The following is a 17,852-nucleotide window of genomic DNA, read 5'->3' as shown; positions in this document are numbered from 1 at the left end:
AAGCTCCCTTCCAATGCCAATGTCAGCAAACGTGTTAAAAAGAGAGGTAACACTTTACAGAAACCAACTACATGATGTTTATAGATGGTTTATAGACCAATTATTAACCATGTACAAAGTTCTATACATATTTAATCTTTAAATGTTTTCAACCAATTTCTTAAAGGCATATGAATCATTTCGAAATCATTAACATACTTAATATGGTGTTGAAAATGTTAAAATGAGTGCAACTAAAACTATTAATAAACTATTAATTATAATTTAATTGTTTGTTAATGGTAAAGTAACTATAAACTTACATTAATATACCATCTATTTTTCATTTCTAAATTCTGAAGTTAGTTAAACATTAAAGTATGATGTATTTACCATTCTAAATAGTCTATATACAGTTTATAAATGATGATTATACATTAATAAACTATCTGTTTACCATTTAAAAATGAGGGTTATTGTACAGTGTTACCAAAAGAGACAGTTAAAAAATGAAGTGTGATGTGAAAATGATGAGTATGCTGGAGGAGACGTCCTGAAGATTGCTCTGCTTCATCATAAAAACATAATTGTGTATAAATCATAGATTATTTTATCTATTAAAAGTCATGCAGCGTTAAACTGTAAGAAAGGTTGATTTTAAGGTGAGACACTTCAGGCAGAAACATTGTTTTTTCATGCACTGGTCAATTTTGAGATTTTAGGCTATTTTTCTCCCATAACATGTCTTCTTTTAGAATTGTGGAAAGAAAACATCCAAAAACAAATATGTAGGTGTAAATTTTACTATATCTGATCCATTTGCATCTGTACATTTCTCCAAAATTCACTTAAAGTTAGCGTTCTATTGCAGCGTGTAGTACCGTGAACATAGTCTACACTGCAAAAAAATGGGTGTCTAAAAACAAGATAAAAACACTAAATCTGAGGGAAATGAACTTGCTGCATGGACAGATAATTTCACTTGAAAAGATTTCTAAATTAAGATTGTTAAATCTAGAAATAAGCATGTTGAACGCTTAAAATAAGAAATTAACTCTTAAAACAAGATCAATTATGTAACACTTCTAAATCTGAAGTTTTTTTATCTTGGTAAGAAACAAATAATTTGCAGTGCACTCTGTTTTAAGAGTTAATTTCTTATTTTAAGCATACAACATGCTTATTCTAGAGTGAATAATCTTAATTTAAGAAATTGTGTCAAGTGAAATTATCTGTCCATGCAGCAGGATAATTTCCCTCAGATTTAGTGTTTTTACCTTCATCACTTTTTTGCAGTGTATACCTCGTCATCACAGGCATAACCAAAATCATTATCAAGAAAACCATGGAAAATGGCTAGATATAAGATCTTAAATGAAACTCTCATAATTAGCTTGATGACATGTCTTAAAGCCACAGCTCCGCATTAGTTCACTCTTTCACAACACGCTGCATCTGCTTGCTGTAAAACTCTTCAAGGTTCAATTTTTTTTTTCACTAAAGTTGACTCTGGCAAAGAAAAAAAAAAGCTCCCTTTCAGTGCCAATGTCATCAAACGTGACAGTTAAAAAATGAAAACAGAGTTGAGGAGAGTATGCTGGAGGAGACAATGTCCTGAAGATTGCTCCACTTCCTTCATAAAAACATAATTGTGTATAAATCATAGATTAATGCTGCATGACTTTTAAAAGATAAAATAAACTGTAAGAAAGGTTGATTTTAAGGTGAGACACTACAGGCAGAAACATTGTTTTTTCATGCACTGGTCAATTTTGAAGTTTTAGGCTATTTTTCTCCTATTTTTCTCCCATAACATGTCTTCTTTTAGAATTGTGGAAAGAAAACATCCAAAAACAAATATGTAGTTATACATTTTACTATATCTGATCCTTTTGCATTTGTACATTCCTCCAAAATGCACATAAAGTTAGTGTTCTATTGCAGCGTGTAGTACCGTGAACATAGTCTATACCTGGTCAGGCATAACCAAAATCATTATCAAGAAAACCACGGAAAATGGCTGGATATAAGATCTTAAATTAAACTCTCATAATTAGCTTGAAGTCACGTCTCAAAGCCACAGCTCTGCATCTGCTTGCTGTAAAACTCTTCAAGGTTCAATTTTTTTTCCACTAAAGTTGACTCTGGCAAAGAAAAAAAAAACTCCATTGGCACTCCCTTTCAGTGCCAATGTCATCAAACGTGTTAAAAAGAGACAGTTAAAAAATGAAAACAGAGTTGAGGAGAGTATGCTGGAGGAGACAATGTCCTGGAGATACATCCCCCTGGGAAAGCCATCATGGTTTATAGTCACCTATAAACCTTTCCAGCAAAATGGGATTGAGTATTGACTTGAGTAAAAGTGTGTTAAATCCTTCACACAGATTATGGCGGGGGGAAGGACAACGACACCTGCATGAATCACGATCGATCTTGTTGTCATACTTACTAAGTTTGGTCGCCACGATGGAGATATTGTGCTGGGCGATGCTCTCTCTGTCGAGGAGTTCGTTTGTGGAAATCGTTCCCTCCACTGGATCAATGTCAAAGTAGCTGTCCAGGTCGCTCTTCCAGTCAATGGAGTACCTGAAAGAAAATGTTTGTTTAATGGCGTCCATTTCCAACATAAACCCGAGAATTAAACCACAGTGATTTTCCCTCTGGGCTCATGTATATGAGTTAGGTGTAATATAATGTTGGCGTCGACTTCATTACTCATTCTGAATGGTCATTTCCAGAAAATGTGCTGAGGAGCGCATATACATTCCAATCTCATAATGGGGCACATGTACTTCGGCCATGCTGAGCAAAGGCTTTTCTCGGGGAACGCAAATGAATTTTCGGCACCGTTGAAACCGTATCAATCTCGATGTGCAACAAAGGCATGGAGTTTTGGTTTTTGGTGTCTGAGAACAGAGGGTACAACGTCCTCTGAAAATACATCTTTGGTCTTGCCCAGTTGCTCTGAATGCAAACTATGAAACAAAAAAAAAAAAAGATCTGAAACCAAAGCTCATGCCACTGACAGCGCCATTCATCATGCCATGCTATTTGATCTTAAAAGGCTATTTTTCATTAATAATTTTTGCGATCGTGTGCTCGGAGTTCCCAGAGGAGAAAATATGTTGTTGTCTTTTATTCCTCTTCATAAGGAGGTCAGAGGTTCTTCTGTGCCTGGCTCGTGGGCACTTCAACACACCAGATGCTTAATTTTTTCATGGACGTTAGCTTGGACTTTCCACATGAAGGACATTCTCTCTAAGCCGCCATTCAGTCCTTTTTTTTTTTTTTTTCTCATGGCAAGCTATTTGATCTTAAAAGGGATTTTCTCTTTCATTAATATTTATCATGCTTGTTTTTTACACTATAGAGCCTCAAACTGGACGTGAGTCATTAATAGAAAGAGGCCCAGCGTACATTCAAACCCCCCAAAGTGTTTTACTGTAATAAGAATGATAACAAAACCTTTTTTTTTTTCATGCTTTAGTTCCATCAAACTTTCCGTTTCAATTCTGATTTGTCCACATCCTCTCTTTAACTCTGTACGGCGTGCAGCCTTGAAGTGAACACGATCGTGTCCAAATAGTTTAGTGTGATTCTCTTTGATAAATATTACAGCCGAACCCCCATCAAGGGTTCAAAGGATCAATGGTTCAAATTTCTTCCTCGGGGCACAGATGCTGTTTTTGGAGGGGGTGGTATTATTGGAGTCAAGCTGCTCGTGAAGCATACGTGTCAGTGTCAGTGTGGCCCAGTGGGTAGACAGACCGCCTCATAGGCAGAATATTACAGATTAAATCACAGAGTATCAAGGTTTTGAAATTTCCTTGAGCGAGAAAACAAACCCGAATGAGAAAACTGTGAAGATAAATGGCAAAGAAAACTACATTTTTTGTGTTCATGTCAGATAGAAAACTTCAAAAAATGCTTCACTTGTAATTGGTTCAATCTCTGAGTTATCTGTAAGGAGAATAGAGCTCATCAATAGCTGTGAGGGAAAAAACTCACAGATCTAAAGAGTCTACTTAAGCTCAACTCAGTACTGAGAGCGGCAGATATGAAAATTAATTACAGCGTTATCTCCGACTTTCAACCGCTGTAATGTTAATTCAGTCCGGGGGAAGATTACACACAACACACAAGGTGATTCAAGAAAGAGAGACAGTTTTTGTTTATATCCCACAGTTATTGATTTTTAAGAGTTTACAGTTTTGCTGCAGTAAACCCTTTAGAGTTCATGTCCAACTTGGCTCTTCGCTGTGATTTGTGATAGCACCATTTTAGACAGAGGCCAAAAGTTCACCCTTTGAAACTCATTCAAACTTTCTGCGGCTCTTAGAATCGGCCAACAATGCAGTATTCATGATGCCCTTTTGTTTCCCCAGCTAGAGATAACTCAGCTCCATACTGCTAAATAGCAGAATCAGTTGAGACTAAAGCCTAAAAGCATAATTCCCTATGCATGATGGGTCATTGGGTCTATTGTTTTGAAGTGAAAAATGCAAGGCCACTCTCTGATGGCACACAAAATGAACAATGTCAGCTGTGGTATTGATGAATATTTAAAGTGCCGGAGACAGAGTGGAGACAGAATAGAGGGTGTGTGCTCCTTGTTGTCCAAATCTGTATTTCTTCCATTCTTTTTGTTTTCTTTGGGATAAAATATTCATAAAAAAAGCACAACTTCCTCTGCATGCAACAGGTATTTTTGCAATCTGTGCGAGCAATATACATCTTCCAAGAACCATTACCACGAAGCAAAAGTAGCTACTGTGATAGAGCTTAAAAACAAAATGCTTCTCATACATTTTTAAGAATGCACTTCTTATGTCTATTGTTATCTACCACTCAGGTTTTATGGGAGAACACAGGAGAGCATGTGTGTGTACTTATGTGGAATGCATAGCAGGGCGGATCGACTGAGAGAGAAAAGACTTGAGTATAAATCAGGATTTGAGCATGTTAGATCTATAAAAGTGAGCACTGATGTTTGAATATCCCACCTGATAATTACCAGATAAAGACCAGCAGGCTATAGCACAGAGCCTTTAAAATTATTTAGCCCCCTGGGGACATTTTTCCTAAGCTGTGAATTTTGTTGGATGAGTTCTATTAAAAGTAATCAAAACGTAAGAATTAATTTTAGTGTATAAATTAAAACCCTTGAAAGAGATAAATCATTAATATTCTTTGCTTTTGTGGGGCCACACTGACACTATTGCTTATATTCTTACCAGCTGTCATGTTCAATTTAGGTCATATTTATTGTTACTCAACAATGTCGTAATGTGTTATGAGCAATTTAGCATTAACTTCTCACTGCGGCGGCTAATTCAAGATGTGGGTAAACAAAATAAAAAGAACAGGGACGGCATCGTCTGCGGTCTATCTTCATTACCATGAAAGTTGAACAAGTGACAAAACATAATGTAGCTACTTTACTTTAAAGCAACACAGGCAGTGTGCATGCTGTTATGTAGTTCAAAATCTACACAAAAAAATTAGTACAACTATAATTAGGTTATGTTAATTATCACCATCTACAAAATAAAACTCCACAAAAATTATATCATCTTTCAACAGCTTCAAAGAACTCCATGGAAACAGTTGGACACTCAATTAAGAGAAAACTTTTCAAAAATGACAGCTAATTATGTAATTTGCAAGAACATAGTGGTTTCTTTAATATTTTTAAGCCTTAGTGGGTGACAGCTAAAGGGTATAATCTACAATCCATGTTTCTGTCAAACTGTCAAAGAAGGTCCCAGGAGTTAAATATCTAATCTAAAAATGTCCATTTAGTAAGATGCGTTGACAATAAAAATAAAAAACTGGTAAACAGGTGACAGAATATTTATTTTTTGTATTATTTCAGCCAACAACTAAAAGTGTGTTAAGTTTTTAGTCTAAAGATCTGCAGTGTTCGGGACATTATGTATTACTTTTTGGTCTGACTTGTTCTTTTTAACCATGAGTTAAAGGGTAAAATATGATTTTTTTATTCGTTACACTGTAGTAAGTAAATATATAAAAAAACGATTTCAATGTCACAGACGCTGAATATGTTTGATCGGTCATTATAAAACTAAAGTCAGATGATATCTGCACTCTAAAAATGAGATTTCAGCCCTCATTCCCATTTTAATAGAGCAAATATCAGGTTGAGATAAGCAAACATGAGGCCACTAATAAAGTTATAATATCGTCTGTGATGTCACCAAGTCGTCTTGAGCTGCCGAGGCTGGATTCTACATGACAATGTCAAATGTTCTACATAGATTGATTAGTCCTCTGATGAGTAAAGCTGACAATACTCTCAAGATTAAAGCCATGATGACATTGATGAATGGAGACTGGAGACATTGATGAATGGATTAGAGTCCTAAAACCTTCAATCACTGGCTGCAGTATCACAGTACTTCTCCCTTTAGCTCTTTTATCCTCGCGGGAGTAACGAGGGATATTTGGTTCAATATTTGAAGCCTCTCAAGATGAAGATGTGCAGTCAGATCAAGACTTAATTCATTCACGATGAGAATACATAACGTCCATACTGTGGGTCACACTGACATTCTGCCTTTAGTTTTATCTTGAGCCCTTTCTAAGGAAAAATGTAGCAAATTAAACCATCTATGAAAAAATTGAAAAGGAAATGTGTATTTTTCATAAGTATTCAGCACTATTTGCCGCTTTTATTCCATTTAAAGTTTATTCTAAAGATTGGAAATTTGGATTCCTTGCTAGAGATAGAAATAAAAAAAAAAAACTGACATATATCTATCACTAAACAAAATTCAAATATGTCATGAGTAATCCCAAAATAATCATAACCATCTATGAAAAAATGTACCAAATAAAAATGTGTATTTTTCATAATATTCACAAGTATTCAGCACTATTTGCTGACTTTAGTCCATTCAAAGTTTATTTTAAAGATTAGAAATTAGGACTGCTTTCCTCCAACAGATGAACCTAAAACATGTCCAACAATAAACTCTCCCAAATATGTCATGACTAACCCCACAAAATGCAAAACCATATGGAAAAAAATCCAAATGAAAATGTGCATTTTTCATTATATCTGTACATATTCAGCACTATATGCTGCCTTTAGACTTTAAATTTTATTCCAAAAAATATGAAATTTAGAGTCCTTGCTATAGATATATATAACTATAACATAATCCAAAATAACCATAACCATCTATGGGAAAAATTACAAAATGAAAATGTGTATTTTACATAATATTCATGAAATATACACCACTTTATGCTGCCTTTAGTCCATTTAAAGTTTATTCTAAAGATTGGAAATATGGATATCTTGCTTAAGACTAATATATCTAAAACATGTCCACCACTTCACATAATTCAAATATGTCATGAGTAATCCCACAATTACAAAAAACCATAACCAAATGTTTGCAAACATGGCATTCAAGCAGATTGGTTGACACATTCAATAACTCAATAATCAATAATTCTGGCATTTAAGTTGATATTTTTACACAAAATTGGAAGCCATTTGGCTAACTTTCATAAATGCATTTTGATATAACACCAAAGCACAACACAGTGCACTGAAACATACCTGTAAAGTGTGTATTGTTTTGGACAGAAGAGTTTAACTTTACCTGACTGGACTGCTGCTGGCATCTAAATCCTGTGCCGTCACCGCTCCAATGATGGTGCCCGCGGGTGTGTCCTCATACACATCCATCACATAGGAGGGCTTATTGAACACCGGGGGCTCATCCACATCCAAAACGTTAATCTTCACTGTGGCTGTGTCTTTGAAGGCCCCGACGCTTTGAAACCGTGGGTCCAGATGAGCATTGGAGGCATCTACCTTAAAAGTGTATGCCTTCTTGCTTTCATAGTCCAAGGGCTATAAAAAAAAGAGCAGAAGAGTCAGGTAAAAGTTACTTTTAAAGCTACAACTTATTTTAAAATCATAATCCTGTCGCGGTATGCAGGGTCAGCACTCCTGCTGTAATTTACTTTGTCTAGTATTCATTCTGTGCGGCCTAAGAGCACTTAGCGGTAACTGAATATGAGCATCAGTGTCGACAGCATATTTATTTTTGTTAGTCTAGCATTTTCAAGGATGAGTAACTGCTATCAATTGTCAACATCAGCCTCCGCATATCCAATAAATATCAGCGTTTGGATGATTTCCAATGTTTATGTTGTCACTCAAACACATTCAAATAGAATTATTCTCAAAGCAAAACCCAAGGAGTAAACACAGAGATCATATCACAGGCGATCATTACACATATTTTCTTCTGGTCAAATGGCGAATCAAATGGAAGTCAATGACAGGGTGTTTAGAGACACACAGAGCAGGTTAATGTCAGCTAGGTCAAGCTGCACTTTCTTGGTTCAGCAGAGCAACGCCCCTTTACAAGAGTTCTCCCAACAACAGCTTCGAGGTTCATATGTTCTTCTGTCTCAAGCTTCTGACATATCAGCACAGGGTCAATTAGTCAAAGGCGAGGGGTGGAATCTGCATCCAGCTAGCTGGTGTGTTAGCTACGGCTAGCTTTCGCTCACTAAAACTAAATTCACCAACTAATTTTTCACTTGCTGTGATTCAAGACTATAAAATATACATTTTGGGGAACAATAATCCTGGTATTTCAGTTTCCTATTCAGCATAACCCTTATAAGACAGAAGTTAAATCTAATAATTGAGAAAAAAATAGCTAAACTCATGCTAACGCTAACTAGCTTAAAGGGGTACTAAAAGAGCTTGCTAGCAGAATAAAGAATCCTGGATTTATTTTTTCAAACAGACTAATTGCAATGGACAAGTAGGTAAAAATAACACCAATAATCTTTAAATATAGCCACCATTAATTAAGATTAAGATATGTATTTTTGGTGGTCACTAGATAGGCACAAAAGACATTTACATCTCCTGGATGAAATGAGTCAAGACCATGGAGAGATTTTGTACATTTTCTCATTTTATGCAGTATCACTACTTAGAAACAAACACACAAGTTTAGTCTCATGGTGATCACAATGTGAAACACAGAGATCATATCACAGGTGATCATTCAACATTTTCTTCTGGTCAAATGGCGAATCAAATGGAAGTCAATGACAGGGTGCTACCCATGTGTTTAGAGACACACAGAGCAGGTTAATGTCTCTAGGTCAAGCTGCACTTTCTTGGTTCAGCAGAGCAATGCCCCTTGACAAGAGTTCTCCCAACAACAGCTTCATGGTTCATATGTTCTTCTGTCTCAAGCTTCTGACATATCAGCTCAGGGTCAATTAGTCAAAGGCGAGGGGTGGAATCTGCATCCAGCTAGCTGGTGCGTTAGCTACGGCTAGCTTTCGCTCACTAAAACTAAATTCACCAACTAATTTTCCACTTGCTGTTATTCAAGACTAGAAAATATACATTTTGGGGAACAATAATCCTGGTATTTCAGTTTCCTATTCAGCATAACCCTTATAAGACAGAAGTTAAATCTAATAATTGAGAAAAAAAATAGCTAAACTCATGCTAACGTTAACTAGCTTAAAGGGGTACTAAAAGAGCTTGCTAGCAGAATCAAGAATCCTTGATTTATTTTTTCAAACAGACTAATTGCAATGGACAAGTAGGCAAAAAATAACACCAATAATCTTTACATATAGCCACCATTAATTAAGATTAAGATATATATTTTTGGTGGTTACTTCCCATCGGAAAAGAAAAATTCAAGATAGGCACAAAATACATTTACATCCCCTGGATTAAATGAGTCAAGACCATGGGGAGATTTTGTGCATTTTCTCATTTTATGCAGTATCACTACTTAGAAACAAACACAGAAGTTTAGTCTCACGGTGATCACAATGTGAAACACAGAGATCATATCACAGGTGATCATTAAACATATTTTCTTCTGGTCAAATGGCGAATCAAATGGAAGTCAATGGCAGGGTGTTTAGAGACACACAGAGCAGGTTAATGTCAGCTAGGTCAAGCTGCACTTTCTTGGTTCAGCAGAGCAACGCCCCTTGACAAGAGTTCTCCCAACAACAGCTTCGAGGTTCATATGTTCTTCTGTCTCAAGCTTCTGACATATCAGCTCAGGGTCAATTAGTCAAAGGCGAGGGGTGGAATCTGCATCCTCGGCATGTCTGCAGCTGAGGTGTAAACATCCGACAGCAGTCACACCCGTGTTCGTGCTTCTGCCTGTCTCCTGCCCTCTCATGTGTGACCAACCGTACTTGGCGAGCCCGCGGTCGGTCACGCTCTACTGGCCTGGAGTCACATGAGAGACATTCCTTTCTGTGTATTTCAAATTGACTAACATGTAACCACTATAGTAGCAATGCTATCTCCCTGCCCCAGGACTTGAGCTTCTCTGGCATGTTTTTCCAAAAGACACCAAGCTGAAAAACAGCTGGTAATGGCACAGGGAGATGTTCTTATGTCAGTGTGAGAGAGGGGAGGTGCGCTGGAGGATGTGGAAAAAAATAATCCTCTTTTTTTGATGCAAGAGAAATATGACCAGTCATCTGTCCAAATTTAATGCACATGAATTAGCGATCTAATTAGAGTCCAAGCGCGAGAAATGATCAGAGGCTGTGCAGTGGTGATTTCACAGTGATAGCAGATGCTTCTCAGGCCCTCTGTCTCTCCTTCATCTCCATGGTTTCACAGTCTTGCGGCTACAGCAGGTGTCCGTAAAAAGAAAAAAAGAGAGAGAGCTATGTGAAGGCAAGCCAATCTGAAAGCAATCATTGACCATCAACCACCATGATTGGTTTGATTACAGTGCGCCAGATGCAACTGGCTAGGCACAGCTATAAGATCCTTCAACAGGAAATACACTCTGTCCCTTTCAATCTCTTTCAAGAAGTGACAACACTGTGTGAAGACCAAGCTCCCTGAAGCAACAGTCACGTATAAAAATGGAATTCATTGCCGGTGTCATTCAAATTCTGATCCCTGCAATCAAACCAAAAGACTTCCAGCCAACTTACACCTACAAAGTAGCTGAAAATGTACAGCAGTCATTATTTCAGTTTACTGAGCTCCCTGCTGGTTCCTTTGAATTGCTGGAGATCCACATCAAAAAGAAACTCAATGTACTTTGCTTCCCAAAGAGGCAAATAAAAGCCACCGATAACCTCATTACAACATTCTCATTATTCGGAATATATGTGATTCGAAACCAGTATATAAAGGTGATTAAAGTAGGCCACAAATAAATAAAACCCTGCGTAATAAGAGAGACACTCTTGCACTGTTCATCATATCGTGCCTGAACCTCCACATGTAGACAGTCATGCATAGCTCAGCTGAAATACAAGCACAGGTGGAGGAGGATACTGGAGGGCGATGCTGGGGAGGTGGACAGCAGGAGGTGTACACCAGGCCTCATTAGCCAGAGTCTCACTGGGGGGACGAGGAGAAGCGTTGCACTTCTATCTCAACATGCTGCATCACCACAGTTCGGAGAGAAGCCCAAACTCTCGCCCTTTATAACTGTCTGATTTTCATGTAGTCCTCTGCTACCCGGATACAGTGTGTTGTGGAGTGTGATGAGGAAATGCTCATTTTACACACACTGCAGTTTTGCCACAAATCTCAGAGCAAACGACTGTGCAAAAAGAAATGCTCTAAATTTAAAACAGTTGAGCGTGACAACTTTTATTTAGGTGCATGTTGGCTCAGAATATAAAATAATTTGATTCAAGGTTTTAGCTATTCATTGAGCAAACATGTTTAGCCTTGTTGCCTCTCCTGAGATTCATATCTTGCTATAACTCTAAATAGTTCAGCATTACAAAGCCCAAACATAACTACATATTTAACACTGATTCAGTGTACTCTATATGCCATAAAGATTCAAGAAATCTTTGCGGTAAACAACTACAGCTAAATCTAGAGAGCTAGCAACCAGAAGCTAGCTGGTGCATTAGCTACGGCTAGCTTTAGCTCACTAAAACTAAATTCACAACTAATTTTTCACTTGCTGTTTTTTAAGACTAGAAAATATACATTTTGGTGAACCAAAATACTGGTAATTAACCGGTTTCCTATTCAGCATAACCTAATAAGACAGAAGGTAAATCTAATAATTGAGAAAAAAATAGCTAAACTCATGCTAACAATAACTAGCTTAAAGGGCTAGTAAAAGAGCTTGCTAGCAGAATAAAGAATCCCGGATTAATTTTTTCAAACAGACTAATTGCAATGGACAAGTAGGCAAAAATGAAACCAATAATCTTAAATATAGCCACCATTAATTAAGATTAAGATATATATTTTGGGTGGTTCCCATCGAAAAGAAAAATTCAAGATAGGCACAAAAGACATTTACATCTCCTGGATGAAACGAGTCAAGATCATGGAGAGATTTTGTGCATTTTCTCATTTTATGCAGTATCAGTACTTAGAAACAAACACAGTTCAGTCTCACGGTGATCACAATGTGAGTTCTCTACTTTTTCCAGTCTCAGCTGAAAGACAAATGAGGGTAGTAGTTCTCAAATGAGTCTCGATACAATACCAACAATTGGATGTGCAATCTATTAGTATCTAACCAGGCAGTTTGCCTGGCGGCCTGACAACTTTAAACCCCTTTATCTTAACAACTGCACTGCTTTTGCAGTCACTGCTCTCTGCTTTTGTAGGGCAGAATTTACCATTGTAAATGATAATGACCACATGCACCAGCAAGTCACTTATAACTTTTATGAGATGCTGTCACCGCAAATGCAAATCAGATACAGTTTTATTTGTGAGAGTTATTCTTAGTTGACCAGATGCCTTCATTACCTTTAGCTAATAAACTTAAAGTAGACCTATCAAAAAACTGTTTTTCCCTATTTGCAAAAGAATTAAGTGCCTCGATGATAGCCACCAGAGGGCGTGTTACATGACCTGAAAAGTCTCTTCTGCAGTGAATGACATCACACATATATGTCAGATGATTTTGTACAATAATCAATTTCACTCATAATATTCTAGATAGTAAATCCGACATATTTATCAATTCTAGTAGTATTTTTGCTGGTAAGGTACTGATTAAGCAACAGCAAAGAAAAGAGATGATACAGAGGAATAAATTGCAGCTCATTTCCTCAGCAGATGGAAGAGAGAGAAGCCATGCTGACACCCATGGAACAATGCATGGACAGGCATATGATTAACTGTCATGGAAATCTCACAGATTAATTTACATATTCTGAATTTTTTGAGTGTAAAACAGTAATGTGGAGAGCTTTCACTGCCTTTCTTTAATGTGTCTGAGCCTCGCAATGGTCCAAGTAAGACTGGGATATCTGTTGTTAAATAGAAATAAAATGGGGCCAGGAGGGGGTAATGAGAAACTCTGAGTTAATGAGAAGACGTGCTAATGTGTCAACGCTTGACTTGGGGAGAATCAAATCAGATCTGAGGCCATAGGGGAAATTTCCCAAGAAGGAAAAACGGCCAATCATTCTCTGACTGCATGTATCATTTTGCGTTTTTCCCCCCCTTCCTCGAAGATGACCTACTTATGCGCTCAGAACCAGCTCTGTATGACTAAGTATTACTCATATCCACACATATATTATCCTTAAACAAGTTGCGTACACCTATGCATGTTCAATTACACGTTTGAAGTGTCTCATTATAGCTGGAGTTATTATGCACCTTTTATGGGTTACTGCGGACACAACAAGGAAGTGTATCAACGGAGGAATTTGTAAGGAGGACAGACCGAGTTCCTCTCATGTCAGTGCTGCTGCTCTTCAACATCACAACAGAACACACTTGAAATTCTAGACATGGTGCTGCGCCCTTTGATATGTAAATGTGCACCTTCATTGCACTGGCAGTGATACTGAATGAAGGAACTTTTTTTTTTCTTGCCAATTGAACCTGTTATGTTCCAAGGGAATTTGTTAATTTAGAACAGGGGACTAATCAAGGCATCACAGTCTCTCAGGTACAGTATTATGCTTCAAACACAATAAAAAAGTCCTGACATCGTCACATTCACACGTGTGAATACTAAACAATGGATGTGCTCGCTGGAGATCCAGACTGAGATGTGATAAGAGGAAATCCATAAACTGAAATCTGTTTCTCACTTGATACTTGGGTCTGCCTCTGGTCCCTCCCCCACAGTTTGCTCCCTGTGCAGTATAAAGTGTTAGTTGCAGCTGTTTTTTTTTCAGCTTGCTGGTTATTTTGGGGATGTGAGAAGCAGGATGATATGCATATTGAATAGGTTCTCAGTTTCTTTGTGCGTTCGGTTCAGTATTACAATAGCAGGGTTCAATACTCTTCTTAAACCTCAGCTTTGCACAACCAATAATATGTGGGACGGTCTCCTGCCAACACCCATGGGTGAATCTACCCTTGAGGAATCATTATCGCACAGCACAACAAGTCATTAGCAGGCTGATTCCATTTGTTTATGCAGAACACAGGTATTACCTGAAGAGGCTGGAGATTAAATAGGGTGAAAAATACCGCAAATGTTGTTTAATCTGTGATACGCGGAGCAGTCTTAAATCCATTTACCACAGTATTATATATTTACAATAGCACTTATGAATCATTAACACCCCCTCACATGATTTATCCTCTGAGAGGAAATCAAAGCTAAGCCAAACATGCCTAAAATATCACACATTTCTAATTGCAGATGTGTGAGCCAACACATTTCTCCAAATAGCAACATTAGGGCCATGACTGGATGTGTAATTCTAGCGAGGCCAAAACCTCCTGATTCCACACGACAGCACCCATCAAGTGAAATCTAAAGATTTGCCTGCTGGGTAGCAGCGAGCGCTAATAGTTCCATCAATGCCCAATAAGCTAAACACATTATTTCTGGGATGCAAAGCTGCTTCAAAGTGTAACTTTGCACTGAAGAGTCAGAGATAAGCAATTATGACTCAGTGGATTGGCCTGACGTCTCTGTTGTGAATGAGTGACTTCTTCATAAGGTCACTGCAGCCAATGACTGACAGTTCAGCAAGATTCAGCCATGCAGAAGAATGCTAAAGACCCCGAGCCACCATTGTGCCATGAGCAGTCAACTGACCACGGAGCACAATGAGCTTATCATGAGCAGAGAAAAGCTTACATGCCCCAAAGAGTGATTTGATGTCCCTCTGAATACCGGGGGGTCCTAACACTGTGGAGAGCAGATACTCACTTTATTGTGCTGCCATCAGTCACATCGGTTTGTGTCCTTGGCTGCCTCAGAGCATCTCCATCCCCCCAGTACTCACAACAGTGGAGTGCCATCTGAGAGCCTTGCCAGCAGCCCTGTCCACACTGCAGTGGAGTGGAGTGACTGTGAAAGACTTGCACTGCCACTCTTAATAGGACAGGGTTAGCCATGGGATGAGCCCCGAGACACTAGTTTAATCTATTACACCCACGCCTCCCCAGGCCACCAGAGAGAAGGCACTTCATCGACTCCAAGCACCACCTAAGCCGCCTCTTTGTCACTCTCTCTCCTCTTTTTCTCTCCGTGAAGTCATTCACTCGCATGCAGCACATGCATAAGCACACATACAGGGACAAAGACATGCACATACACATTGCTCCCTGCTTGGTTGCTCGGCGAGGTGTTATTCAGCCGCGTTGGGCACCTAGATCTCCTGTTGTGTTCAGGTATTGTTTCCTTCTCCTTCTTTTGACTCCTTTCACACCGGGGCCTAAAATAACTCATTTCACCTCCCACTGGAACATCCAGCACCATAATCAATAGATTAGTTTCAACTCCTGTCTGTGAGCTGGCTTCAGCCGGTATCATGCCACCAGATGAGCTCTTAATGCTATCAATTTTAAGCTATAATATATTGAAACTACCCTGCAGCAATTTAAAGATTACATTCTATACGTCTCGAACGCGTTCAAGACATTTTGTCATTGTGTAATGTATGGATGTGTCCTTTTATAAGCTGTAAACAATAGACCAAAAGCCCTTTGTGTTCTTTAGTATTCAACCAACAATCCTCACGGTTTTCTGGCCTTCAGACAACTTAGCAGTTCGTTCATTACTTTTGTCATTTGACCATTACTTTTTTTTACTGCCTGCTAGTATCTCATCAAGACTGAAAGGCAGTTACAGCTTCCATTCTCTGAAATGATTTACTGTTCAAACAGCCCAGTAATGACATTTCTGATAGAGAAATTAGACTGCAGTCACTGTCTGACTTTAGTGAAATTAAGTCCTTAATTGATGGCAGGAGGGATGAAAAGGGCTTCTTGCTTCAATACTGCCAATGGCTGGGACTTTAGGGAAGTCTAAATAGGGCCACGATTGAGCAATCTAGGCAATTAGTGGCACTTGGCTTGTATGCAAATGTTTATCAGTTGTGCACGCTATTGACAAGCTCTTTGCTTAAATGTCATGCAACAATAAAACATTAATCACTTGAAAGTGCTGTTCTTTGGAAGTGGGGGCAAAAATGTCACTTTATGCAATGACCACTTTTCCTCAAACGTTACCTAATCAGAACAAGATCTTGACAGAAATCAGTTTGCAGTCGCAAACCAATTCCACACTTGTATAATATCTAATAAAATCAAGCTGGTCTGGAATGGAATGGAGCTCGGAATAGAGTCAGTGATGCGACATATAGTTTTTATTAAATTTACAATAATCTGTCTCTCTTCATTGTCCAGAAACCTTCAAACTGTCTCTTTCTGTCTCTGTCCATGGTGCTGAAACATTTAAACGCTGTCTGTCTGTGTCAGAAATCTCTCATTCTCCATCCCCTGTGCAACACACAATATATTTCCTTTATAGCGAGCGGTAAACAGAAATTGTAAAACTCATTTTCCACCATCACTGACAAATATTATACTGACTGATTTTTATTTCTGCATTTATTACATGTGACAAAACGCATCCTGTGATTGTTACCAAAAAATAGACCCAAACCCTGGTAAAGAAGTAGCATTCATAAAGCATTTGTCAACCTTAGATGGCCAAGTGCTTTAGAATATGGCTCTCGTTCCCCAGGCCTGGCCACGGGGAACAATTGAGTTCAGTGTCTTGCTCAAGGACATGCAGTGTGGGCAGGAGAAGGACTGAGTGGCAAAAAAACACAAACAATATTCATTTTCTACTTCCTTTCTGTGCATTTCTACCGGATGTTTTAGAATGTAAGGTAACACTTTACATTAACCATCTAAGTGATGTTTATAGATGGTTTATAAACCAGTTATTAACCATTTACAAAGTGCTATACATATTTAATCTTTAAATGTTTTCAACCAATTTCTTAAAGGTATATGAATAATTTCAAAAATCATTAACACACTTAATATGGTGTTAAAATTGTTATAATGAGTGCAGCTAAAACTATTGATGAACTATTAATTATAATGTTATTGTTTTTAATGCTAAAGTAACTATAATCTTACATTAATATACCATCTATTTGCCATTTATAAATGATTTAGTTAGTTGAACATTAATAAATTATGTATTTTTTTTTTTTTACTTATTTTTTATTCGTTTTTCAGGGACAACATTTCAGTACGAACACCATTCTGTAACCAGCCGTAGGCGACAATTGTACATTATGTCCAAATCAGGATTACAAGCAAATAAGACAAACAAAAACAAAACGAGAACAAATATCCACTCCCAATTAAATACATTAAACAAATCAAATCAAATATACACATTCAAACGTTCATATATACACAAACACATATAGAGATAGGCATCCAGGGGACCAGCAGGATTTAGTGCACTGTGCGGATTATGTAACAAAAAAGATAAAAAAAATAAAAAGAATAAAAAATAAATTAAAAAAATAGGTGGTAGAGGGGGAGAACTAACCAGTCTTACTGATAAATTATGTATTTAACATTCTAAATGGCTCATATACGGTTT

At 37.7% G+C, this 17,852-nt stretch overlaps 1 protein-coding gene across 1 annotated transcript in view; it reads right to left on the bottom strand.

The window, feature by feature from the left end:
• The window catches only part of LOC131961692 (cadherin-12-like), a 149,020-nt gene that overhangs the window by 23,087 nt on the left and 108,081 nt on the right, over window positions 1-17,852 (bottom strand). Inside the window, exons 7-8 of the mRNA XM_059326534.1 lie at window positions 7,614-7,867; window positions 2,429-2,565 (exon numbers count right to left, since the gene is read on the bottom strand). Coding sequence (XP_059182517.1) covers window positions 2,429-2,565; window positions 7,614-7,867 — 391 coding nt within the window. The remainder of the gene's footprint in view (window positions 1-2,428; window positions 2,566-7,613; window positions 7,868-17,852) is intronic.

The sequence above is a fragment of the Centropristis striata genome, chromosome 23 (genome assembly GCF_030273125.1).
Source record: "Centropristis striata isolate RG_2023a ecotype Rhode Island chromosome 23, C.striata_1.0, whole genome shotgun sequence".
Taxonomy (NCBI): domain Eukaryota; kingdom Metazoa; phylum Chordata; class Actinopteri; order Perciformes; family Serranidae; genus Centropristis; species Centropristis striata.
This window is presented reverse-complemented; position numbering and strand designations above follow the sequence as displayed.